Here is a 12,126-nt window from a genome sequence, read left to right on the forward strand (position 1 = left end):
GGTGCTCCAGTTTCCTCCCACAGTCCAAAGATGTGCGGGTTAGGTTGATTGGCCATTCTAAATTGCCCCTTAGTGTCCCGGGATGCATAGGTTAGAGGGATTAGTGGGTAAATATGTTGGGATATGGGGATAAGGCCTGGGTGGGATTGTGGTTGGTGCAGACTCGATGGGCCGAATGGCCTCTTTCTGCACTGCAGGATTCTATGATTCTAAAATAACTGTTCAATTCATTGCCGTCTCCTTATCTTCCATTATTAATTCCCCAGACGCACTTCCTTTAGGACCGATGATCACTTTGTTAACTCTTTTCTTATTTAAATATCTATAGAAACCATACTGTCTTACTACCTGTGTTTAGATTTCTAACTAGCCTTTCCTGGTACTCTAATTTTTCCCACCTTTTTAATCCTTTCATCATTCTTTGCTATTCTTTATATTCAGTCCATTCTTCTGACCTGTCACCCACCCTAGCACAATTATATGCTTTTCTCCTTAAGTTTGATATTATCTTTCAATTTTAGTTAACCATACATGGTGGATTAACGTAAATTTTGTCATTGTAATTTTGTAATTGTAATTCTTGTCAATTTTCTTTTGTTGGAATATACCGTATAATGTTCTAACTCTGTTTGGGGTTTTGCGTTCTAATTAAAAAGTGAAGAACGTGATTTTCACACATAAATTCAAACTGACAACAACGGATTTATTCTAGAAGTTCTTGTCTCTACAGAGGACAAACTAAAAGTAAAACAGCAGCCTCTGCAACACCCTAACAACATCACCATCAAATCATGTCACTGGCGGCACGGTAGCACAGTGGTTAGCACTGCTGCTTCACAGCTCCAGGGACCTGGGGTCGATTCCCGGCTTGAGTCACTGTCTGTGTGGAATTTGCACATTCTCCCCGTGTCTGCGTAGGTTTCCTCCGGGTGCTCCGGTTTCCTCCCACAGTCCAAAGATGTGTGGGTTAGGTTGATTGGCCATGCTAAAATTGCCCCTTAGTGTCTTGAGATGAGTAGGTTAGAGGGATTAGCGGGTAAATATGTAGGGATATGGGGGTAGGGCCTGGGTGGGATTGTGGCTGGCGTAGACTCGATGGGCTGAATGGCCTCTTTCTACACTGTAGGGTTTCTATGATTCTTCTATGATTCTATGGTTCTGAAAGCAATCATGCAACCTTTTTAAATATATAACATCCCTCCCCCTTTACTTCTGTGATCATGACAACAATTTACTACAATGTCATACATAGGATCAGTAATACTCTAGACACAGTACTATGCATCATTTACCATTCTACACAGGTAATAATAAAGTCAATCAGGACGGTATCTATTCCCCTTTGGTTATATACGACATTCTGGAACTTGGCTGTTCTTGACCCTAGAAGGATGATTTGGAACTTCAGTAGACACTTCTTTTCTTGGAACTAATTCTGCATCATTCTGACATGGTATAGAAGCAAAGAGTAGTAGTAGTATTCACAACACTAGGGACTAAAGAAGTTGGTGTTTCTGGAGATGATTCTGAGAAATCGCCAAAGTAGTTCACCTTCAGTTTGAAACATGTGAGAAATGGGACATGTTTTTGCCAAAACAATGGCTGGTACCTATTTCTCACTCATGGCATAATTACACGTGTTAACACAGGATCTCCTTGTTGAAATGTGTTGTTTTGCTCTTACTTCTTATCCAGCAACTTGAGATTGTTGTTGACGCTCTACTATCTCTGAAGTTTCTGGAGGTAATAACAAATCAAACATAGGTCTCAACTTCCTCTTTAAGAGCAGTAATGCAGGTGAACTTTGGGTAGTCGGATGAATAGTGTTTCTATAAGATGTCAAAAACCTATTCACATGATGTGATAATGAACCTTGCTTGTCTGAAGATTTTAAGGAATATTTCAAGGATTATACAAAACTTTCAGCTAATCCATTGATGGATGATAAGGTGTGTATTTTAGATGCTGAATACCATTTACCTTAAGATAATACTCAAACTCTTGTGAGGTAAACTGTGAACCATTATCACTAACAATCTGTTCCTGTTTATCAAATCTTGCAAACATTTTGTCGTATTTTTCAATGGGTTGTCCAGTTGTAGTAGATCTCATGACAACAACTTCTGGCCACTTTGAGTGTGCATTAGTTATGATCTTTTTAAGGCTGCCACAAACTTAGCAATGCTTCCATCTTCCCCTTCTCCTTTATTCCTTTGGTAGAGTTTGAACTGTTCTGTGATGAGTGGCTTTGGAGAGTCATGGTCCTCAAGGATCTTTGTCAAGTCATCATAAGTTTTGGTTCCTGGCTTGATGAGCCAAGTTCTGGAGCAAATTGTAGGTTTTACTCCCTATTATACTGAGAAAAGCTGGTATGAGCAACTAATTTTCAATGTTATTCACTTGTCCAAAGCATTGAAACTGCTCCATGTAGGAACTCCATGATTAACTTTCCCCATTCAAAGGGCCCATGGATCCTCATTGACCCATCATTTGTCTTGTGGGTACCAGCAAATTGAGGCTGCTCAGTATATTTTACTGTACTGTCTTCCCAGTACTCCCCTTTTTACCCTGGAGACTGTTGACTTGATGTTGTTTTTCAAGTGACCCCAGCTGTACAGCAGCCCATCACTTCATTTTAAATACAGCTCCAGGGAGCTGTATTTAATACTGCCTTGAATCTCACCCTTCTCTGATTAGAAAAAACCCTTTGAAACCACACAGAGTGTTTTCCTTACTTATCTTCCTGCACTTGCTCTTTAATCCTGTTGTTCCTTCTCTCCAGCCTTCTACAGATCCCTATTCCCAGTGTACAGATCCCGATTTCCCACTGCACAGATCCCTATTTCCCACTGTACAGATCCCTATTTCCCACTGTACAGATCCCTATTTCCCACTGTACAGATTCCTATTTCCCAGTGTACAGATCCGTATTCTCCAGTGTACAGAAGCCTATTCCCCAGTGTACAGATCCCTATTCTCCAGTGTACAGATCCCTATTCTCCAGTGTACAGATCCCTATTCCCCAGTGTACAGATCCCTATTCCCCAGTGTACAGATCCCTATTCTTCAATGTACAGATCCCTATTCTCCAGTGTACAGATCCCTATTCTCCAGTGTACAGATCCCTATTTCCCAGTGTGCAGATCCTATTCTCCAGTGTACAGCTCCCTATTCTCCAGTGTACAGATCCCTATTCTCCAGTGTACAGATCCCTATTCCCCAATGTACAGATCCATATTCTCCAGTGTGCAGATCCCTTTTCTCCAGTGTACAGAAGCCTATTCTCCAGTGTACAGATCCCTATTCCCCAATGTACAGATCCCTATTCCCCAATGTACAGATCCCTATTCTCCAGTGTACAGATCCCTATTCTCCAGTGTACAGATCCCTATTCCCCAATGTACAGATCCCTATTCTACAGTGTACAGATCCCTATTCTCCAGTGTACAGAAGCCTATTCCCCAGTGTACAGATACCTATTCCCCAGTGTACAGATCCCTATTCTCCAGTGTACAGATCCCTATTCTCCAGTGTACAGATCCCTATTCCCCAGTGTACAGATCCCTGTTCCCCAGTGTACAGATCCCTATTCTCCAGTGTACAGATACCTATTCCCCAGTGTACAGATCCCTATTCTCCAGTGTACAGATCCCTATTCTCCAGTGTACAGAAGCCTATTCTCCAGTGTACAGATACCTATTCCCCAGTGTACAGATACCTATTCCCCAGTGTACAGATCCCTATTCCCCAGTGTACAGATCCCTATTCTCCAGTGTACAGATACCTATTCCCCAGTGTACAGCTCCCTATTCTCCAGTGTACAGATGCCTATTCCCCAGTTTATAGATCCCTATTCCCCAGCATACAGATCCCTATTCTCCAGTGCACAGATCCCTATTCTCCAGTGTACAGAAGCCTATTCCCCAGTGTACAGATCCCTGTTCTCCAGTGTACAGATCCCTATTCTCCAGTGTACAGATCCCTATTCTCCAGTGTACAGAAGCCTATTCCCCAGTGTACAGATACCTATTCCCCAGTGTACAGATACCTATTCCCCAGTGTACAGATCCCTATTCTCCAGTGTACAGATCCCTATTCTCCAGTGTACAGATCCCTATTCTCCAGTGTACAGATCCCTATTCCCCAGTGTACAGATCCCTGTTCCCCAGTGTACAGATCCCTATTCTCCAGTGTACAGATACCTATTCCCCAGTGTACAGATCCCTATTCTCCAGTGTACAGATACCTATTCCCCAGTGTACAGCTCCCTATTCTCCAGTGTACAGATGCCTATTCCCCAGTTTATAGATCCCTATTCTCCAGTGTACAGATCCCTATTTCCCAGTGTGCAGATCCTATTCTCCAGTGTACAGATCCCTATTCCCCAGTGTACAGATCCCTGTTCTCCAGTGTACAGATCCCTATTCTCCAGTGTACAGATCCCTGTTCTCCAGTGTACAGAAGCCTATTCCCCAGTGTACAGATCCCTGTTCCCCAGTGTACAGATCCCGATACTCCAGTGTACAGAAGCCTATTCCCCAGTGTACAGATCCCTGTTCTCCAGTGTACAGATCCCTATTCTCCAGTGTACAGATCCCTATTCTCCAGTGTACAGAAGCCTATTCCCCAGTGTACAGATACCTATTCCCCAGTGTACAGATACCTATTCCCCAGTGTACAGATCCCTATTCTCCAGTTTACAGATCCCTATTCTCCAGTGTACAGATCCCTATTCCCCAGTGTACAGATCCCTATTCTCCAGTGTACAGATCCCTATTTCCCAGTGTGCAGATCCTATTCTCCAGTGTACAGATCCCTATTCTCCAGTGTACAGATCCCTATTCCCCAGTGTACAGATCCCTGTTCCCCAGTGTACAGATCCCTATTCTCCAGTGTACAGATACATATTCCCCAGTGTACAGATCCCTGTTCCCCAGTGTACAGATCCCTATTCTCCAGTGTACAGATACCTATTCCCCAGTGTACAGATCCCTATTCTCCAGTGTACTGATCCCTATTCTCCAGTGTACAGATCCCTATTCTCCAGTGTACAGATCCCTATTTCCCAGTGTGCAGATCCTATTCTCCAGTGTACAGATCCCTATTCTCCAGTGTACAGATCCCTATTCCCCAGTGTACAGATACCTATTCCCCAGTGTACAGATCCCTGTTCCCCAGTGTACAGATCCCTATTCTCCAGTGTACAGATACCTATTCCCCAGTGTACAGATCCTTATTCTCCAATGTACAGATCCCTATTCTCCAGTGTACAGAAGCCTATTCCCCAGTATACAGCTCCCTATTCTCCAGTGTACAGATGCCTATTCCCCAGTTTATAGATCCCTATTCCCCAGCATACAGATCCCTATTCTCCAGTGTACAGATCCCTATTCTCCAGTGTACAGAAGCCTATTCCCCAGTGTACAGATCCCTGTTCTCCAGTGTACAGAAGCCTATTCCCCAGTGTACAGATACCTATTCCCCAGTGTACAGATACCTATTCCCCAGTGTACAGATCCCTATTCTCCAGTGTACAGATCCCTATTCTCCAGTGTACAGATCCCTATTCCCCAGTGTACAGATCCCTATTCTCCAGTGTACAGATCCCTACTTCCCAGTGTGCAGATCCTATTCTCCAGTGTACAGATCCCTATTCTCCAGTGTACAGATCCCTATTCCCCAGTGTACAGATCCCTGTTCCCCAGTGTACAGATCCCTATTCTCCAGTGTACAGATACCTATTCCCCAGTGTACAGATCCCTATTCTCCAGTGTACAGATACCTATTCCCCAGTGTACAGCTCCCTATTCTCCAGTGTACAGATGCCTATTCCCCAGTTTATAGATCCCTATTCTCCAGTGTACAGATCCCTATTTCCCAGTGTGCAGATCCTATTCTCCAGTGTACAGATCCCTATTCCCCAGTGTACAGATCCCTGTTCTCCAGTGTACAGATCCCTATTCTCCAGTGTACAGATCCCTATTCTCCAGTGTACAGAAGCCTATTCCCCAGCGTACAGATCCCTGTTCTCCAGTGTACAGATCCCTGTTCCCCAGTGTACAGATCCCTATACTCCAGTGTACAGAAGCCTATTCCCCAGTGTACAGATCCCTGTTCTCCAGTGTACAGATCCCTATTCTCCAGTGTACAGATCCCTATTCTCCAGTGTACAGAAGCCTATTCCCCAGTGTACAGATATCTATTCCCCAGTGTACAGATACCTATTCCCCAGTGTACAGATCCCTATTCTCCAGTGTACAGATCCCTATTCTCCAGTGTACAGATCCCTATTCCCCAGTGTACAGATCCCTATTCTCCAGTGTACAGATCCCTATTTCCCAGTGTGCAGATCCTATTCTCCAGTGTACAGATCCCTATTCTCCAGTGTACAGATCCCTATTCCCCAGTGTACAGATCCCTGTTCCCCAGTGTACAGATCCCTATTCTCCAGTGTACAGATACCTATTCCCCAGTGTACAGATACCTATTCCCCAGTGTACAGATCCCTGTTCCCCAGTGTACAGATCCCTATTCTCCAGTGTACAGATACCTATTCCCCAGTGTACAGATACCTATTCCCCAGTGTACAGATCCCTATTCTCCAGTGTACAGATCCCTATTCTCCAGTGTACAGATCCCTATTCCCCAGTGTACAGATCCCTATTCTCCAGTGTACAGATCCCTATTTCCCAGTGTGCAGATCCTATTCTCCAGTGTACAGATCCCTATTCTCCAGTGTACAGATCCCTATTCCCCAGTGTACAGATCCATGTTCCCCAGTGTACAGATCCCTATTCTCCAGTGTACAGATACCTATTCCCCAGTGTACAGATCCCTATTCTCCAGTGTACAGATACCTATTCCCCAGTGTACAGCTCCCTATTCTCCAGTGTACAGATGCCTATTCCCCAGTTTATAGATCCCTATTCTCCAGTGTACAGATCCCTATTTCCCAGTGTGCAGATCCTATTCTCCAGTGTACAGATCCCTTTTCCCCAGTGTACAGATCCCTGTTCTCCAGTGTACAGATCCCTATTCCCCAGTGTACAGATCCCTATTCTCCAGTGTACAGATGCCTATTCCCCAGTGTACAGATCCCTGTTCTCCAGTGTACAGATCCCTGTTCCCCAGTGTACAGATCCCTATACTCCAGTGTACAGAAGCCTATTCCCCAGTGTACAGATCCCTGTTCTCCAGTGTACAGATCCCTATTCTCCAGTGTACAGATCCCTATTCTCCAGTGTACAGAAGCCTATTCCCCAGTGTACAGATATCTATTCCCCAGTGTACAGATACCTATTCCCCAGTGTACAGATCCCTATTCTCCAGTGTACAGATCCCTATTCTCCAGTGTACAGATCCCTATTCCCCAGTGTACAGATCCCTATTCTCCAGTGTACAGATCCCTATTTCCCAGTGTGCAGATCCTATTCTCCAGTGTACAGATCCCTATTCTCCAGTGTACAGATCCCTATTCCCCAGTGTACAGATCCCTGTTCCCCAGTGTACAGATCCCTATTCTCCAGTGTACAGATACCTATTCCCCAGTGTACAGATCCCTGTTCCCCAGTGTACAGATCCCTATTCTCCAGTGTACAGATACCTATTCCCCAGTGTACAGATCCCTATTCTCCAGTGTACAGATCCCTATTCTCCAGTGTACAGATCCCTATTCTCCAGTGTACAGATCCCTATTTCCCAGTGTGCAGATCCTATTCTCCAGTGTACAGATCCCTATTCTCCAGTGTACAGATCCCTATTTCCCAGTGTGCAGATCCTATTCTCCAGTGTACAGATCCCTATTCTCCAGTGTACAGATCCCTATTCCCCAGTGTACAGATCCATGTTCCCCAGTGTACAGATCCCTATTCTCCAGTGTACAGATACCTATTCCCCAGTGTACAGATCCCTATTCTCCAGTGTACAGATACCTATTCCCCAGTGTACAGCTCCCTATTCTCCAGTGTACAGATGCCTATTCCCCAGTTTATAGATCCCTATTCTCCAGTGTACAGATCCCTATTTCCCAGTGTGCAGATCCTATTCTCCAGTGTACAGATCCCTTTTCCCCAGTGTACAGATCCCTGTTCTCCAGTGTACAGATCCCTATTCCCCAGTGTACAGATCCCTATTCTCCAGTGTACAGATGCCTATTCCCCAGTGTACAGATCCCTGTTCTCCAGTGTACAGATCCCTGTTCCCCAGTGTACAGATCCCTATACTCCAGTGTACAGAAGCCTATTCCCCAGTGTACAGATCCCTGTTCTCCAGTGTACAGATCCCTATTCTCCAGTGTACAGATCCCTATTCTCCAGTGTACAGAAGCCTATTCCCCAGTGTACAGATATCTATTCCCCAGTGTACAGATACCTATTCCCCAGTGTACAGATCCCTATTCTCCAGTGTACAGATCCCTATTCTCCAGTGTACAGATCCCTATTCCCCAGTGTACAGATCCCTATTCTCCAGTGTACAGATCCCTATTTCCCAGTGTGCAGATCCTATTCTCCAGTGTACAGATCCCTATTCTCCAGTGTACAGATCCCTATTCCCCAGTGTACAGATCCCTGTTCCCCAGTGTACAGATCCCTATTCTCCAGTGTACAGATACCTATTCCCCAGTGTACAGATCCCTGTTCCCCAGTGTACAGATCCCTATTCTCCAGTGTACAGATACCTATTCCCCAGTGTACAGATCCCTATTCTCCAGTGTACAGATCCCTATTCTCCAGTGTACAGATCCCTATTCTCCAGTGTACAGATCCCTATTTCCCAGTGTGCAGATCCTATTCTCCAGTGTACAGATCCCTATTCTCCAGTGTACAGATCCCTATTCCCCAGTGTACAGATCCCTGTTCCCCAGTGTACAGATCCCTATTCTCCAGTGTACAGATACCTATTCCCCAGTGTACAGCTCCCTATTCTCCAGTGTACAGATGCCTATTCCCCAGTTTATAGATCCCTATTCCCCAGCATACAGATCCCTATTCTCCAGTGTACAGAAGCCTATTCCCCAGTTTACAGATCCCTGTTCTCCAGTGTACAGATCCTTATTCTCCAGTGTACAGATCCCTATTCTCCAGTGTACAGAAGCCTATTCCCCAGTGTACAGATCCCTGTTCTCCAGTGTACAGATCCCTGTTCTCCAGTGTACAGATCCCTATTCTCCAGTGTACAGAAGCCTATTCCCCAGTTTACAGATCCCTGTTCTCCAGTGTACAGATCCTTATTCTCCAGTGTACAGATCCCTATTCTCCAGTGTACAGATCCCTGTTCCCCAGTGTACAGATCCCTGTTCCCCAGTGTACAGATCCCTGTTCCCCAGTGTACAGATCCCTGTTCCCCAGTGTACAGATGCCTATTCTCCAGTGTCCAGATCCCTATTCTCCAGTGTACAGATCCCTATTCCCCAGTGTACAGATCCCTATTCTCCAGTGTACAGATCCCTATTCCCCAGTGTTCAGATCCCTATTTCCCATTGTGTGGAGCCGCCATCTTTGATACAGGCACTAAGGCGTCTGCTGTTGCTGGGGCAGCTACGCAAGGCGTCGTGACGTGAGGACGCCGTGCGTGCGCGAAGCCGGTTGCTGGAAGGTTCTGGCGGCGCTGGGAGAGGCGGAAAGATGATGGTGGGTGAGAGGCCTGAGGGCCACCGGGACAATCCAGTGCCATCCGGCCGCCCGGGATGGTTTTATCGGTGAAGTGGGGCGCGGGAGGGTTAGCGGACTCGGACAGCTGACCGGGAAAGGCCATATTGATGAGGGATTAGCCGCTGGGTGTGGGTTTTAGCCCGTGTGGGTGGCGGCTGAGCGCCGGCCTTGGGGAGGGAGAGGGGGATGTGGAGACTCGGTGAGGGATGGAGGGTCGGTGAGGGATGGAGGGTCGGTGAGGGGTAAATACTGAAGGACCGCGGGGCTCTTTAACCGCCAGGGGATTCGGGAGAGGCAAATCTCGGAATCCCTTAAAGGGGGCGGTGACCATGAGGCGGCGTGTGGGGCCCACCCTGAGGAGGAGCCCCGGGGCTGGGCTGGAGGATGGAGGGACAGTTTGCTGCCTGGGGCCCTGAACCTCTTTAGTCTGGCTCTGTACCTTAAGGAAACTTCCAGAACAATCCAGAAAAGTACTCTGACACTGGCTTGGTCATTTCGAACTTGAACATTATTGAGAAGAGAGACATGTTGCCAAAGTTTTTCACCCTGAACTTGCCAGTGAATGTGGGTCACAACACACCGTAAATTGGGAGCAGGAATGGGGCCACTTGGCTCCTTCAGCCAGCTCCGCTCTTCCGCAAGATCATAACTGTCCCGATTGTGGCCTCAACCCCACCTTCCTGCCTACTTCTGATAACCTTTCACTGCATTGGGACTGTCTCAGTAACTTCATTGCAGTGTAAGAAGTCTCATAACACCTGGTTAAACAGGTTTGGAATCACGAGCTTGCGGAGCGCTGCTCCAGAAGGATCACCTGATGAAGGAGCAGCGTTCCGAAAGCCTGTGATTACAAATAAACCTGTTGGACTTTAACCAGGTTTTGTGAGACTTCTTATTGTGCCCACCCCAGTCCAACGCCGGCATCTCCACTTCATTGCAGTGTTAATGTGAGTCTACTTGTGACACTAATAAATAAACTTTAAAAAATAATCTATCTGCCTTAGCCTTAAAAATCTTGAATGATCCATTCTCCTCCGCTCTGAGGAAGGGAATTCCAAAGACCCATGACCCTTGGAGGGGAAATAAATTCTCCTCCTCGCTGTCTTAAATAGGGGACCCTTTTGTTTTAAACGGTGGCCCTGGTTCTCCTGATAGAGGAAGTGTCCTGTTAGGTTCCCCTCAGGATCATTGATTTGATTTGATTTAATTTTGATTTATTATTGTCACATGTATTAGTAAACAGTGAAAATTATTGTTTCTTGTGCACGATACAGACAAATCATACCGTACATAGAGAAGAAGAGAGTGCAGAATGTAGTGTTCCAGTCACAGCTAGGATGTAGAGAAAGATCAGCTTAATATAAGAAAGGTCCATTCAAAAGTCTGATAGCAGCAGGGAAGAAGCTGTTCTTGAGTCGGTTGGTATGCGACCTCAGACGTTTGTATCTTTTTCCAGACGGAAGAAGGTGGGAGAGAGTATGTCCAGGTGTGTGGGGTCCTTGATTATGCTGGCTGCTTTTCCGAGGCAGCGGGAAGTGTAGACAGCGTCGGTGGGTGGGAGGCTGGTTTGAATGATGGACTGAACTTTGTTCACGACCCCTTGTAGTTTCTTGCGGTCTTGAACAGATACCAAGCTGTGATACAACCAGAAAGAATGCTTTCTATGGTGCATCTGTAAAAGTTGGTGAGAGTCGTAGCGGACATGCCCAATTTCCTTACCCTCCTGAGAAAGTAGAGGCGTTCGTTCTTAACTATAGTGTAGGCATGGAGGGACCAGGACAGGTTGTTGGTGATCTGGATACCTAAAAACTTTTGACCATTTCCACTTTATCTCTTGATTTAGACAGGGGTATCAATAAGATCACCTCAATCTTCTCAACTCCAATGCAGAGGCCCGGTCTGCCCAACCTTTCCTCATAAGATAAGTGCACCCCCCCCCCCCCCCCCCCGCGCTCATCTCCACGATATATTTTTTGTCATTCAGAGGATTTAAGCTTTGCAGACTAGTTTAGCTGTTATTTCCCATCCCTAATTACTATTGAGAAGGTGGTAGTGGGTCGCCTTCTTGAACTGCTGCAGATCCTGTGTTGTAGGCACTCCGATAGTGCTGGTAGGGAGTGTTACTTGCCACTTAAATCACCCTAGGCCTGAATATTGTCCTGGTCTTGCTGCATTTGGAGACGGACTGCTTCAGTATCTGAGAAGTCATGAGTTGCGTTAAACATTGTGCAATCATAAGCGAAAGCCTCCACTTCTGATCTTATATTGGAGGGAAGGTCATTGATGAAGCAGCTGAAGATAGATCTAGGACACTATAGGAGCATAAAACTACCTTGAGAAACTCCTGCAGAGATGTTGAGGGTGAATGATCCAGCTCCTTGGGACATGCGCATCTCCCAGCCGGAGCAACTACAACTATCTTTCTTTATGCTAGATACAACTCCAACCAGTGGAGTGTTTTTCTCCAGTTCCCAAT

General features: G+C 46.0%; 1 protein-coding gene across 1 annotated transcript in view; it reads left to right on the plus strand.

Moving 5' to 3' along the window:
• Nucleotides 1-9,537: 9,537 nt before the first annotated feature.
• cct7 (chaperonin containing TCP1, subunit 7 (eta)) overlaps nucleotides 9,538-12,126 on the plus strand; it is a 35,731-nt gene continuing 33,142 nt past the window's right edge. The window contains exon 1 of the mRNA XM_078205936.1: nucleotides 9,538-9,629. Within this exon, the coding sequence (XP_078062062.1) occupies nucleotides 9,624-9,629 (6 nt within the window). The 5' untranslated portion in view covers nucleotides 9,538-9,623. The remainder of the gene's footprint in view (nucleotides 9,630-12,126) is intronic.

The sequence above is a fragment of the Mustelus asterias genome, unplaced genomic scaffold, assembly GCF_964213995.1.
Source record: "Mustelus asterias unplaced genomic scaffold, sMusAst1.hap1.1 HAP1_SCAFFOLD_1097, whole genome shotgun sequence".
Classification (NCBI taxonomy): domain Eukaryota; kingdom Metazoa; phylum Chordata; class Chondrichthyes; order Carcharhiniformes; family Triakidae; genus Mustelus; species Mustelus asterias.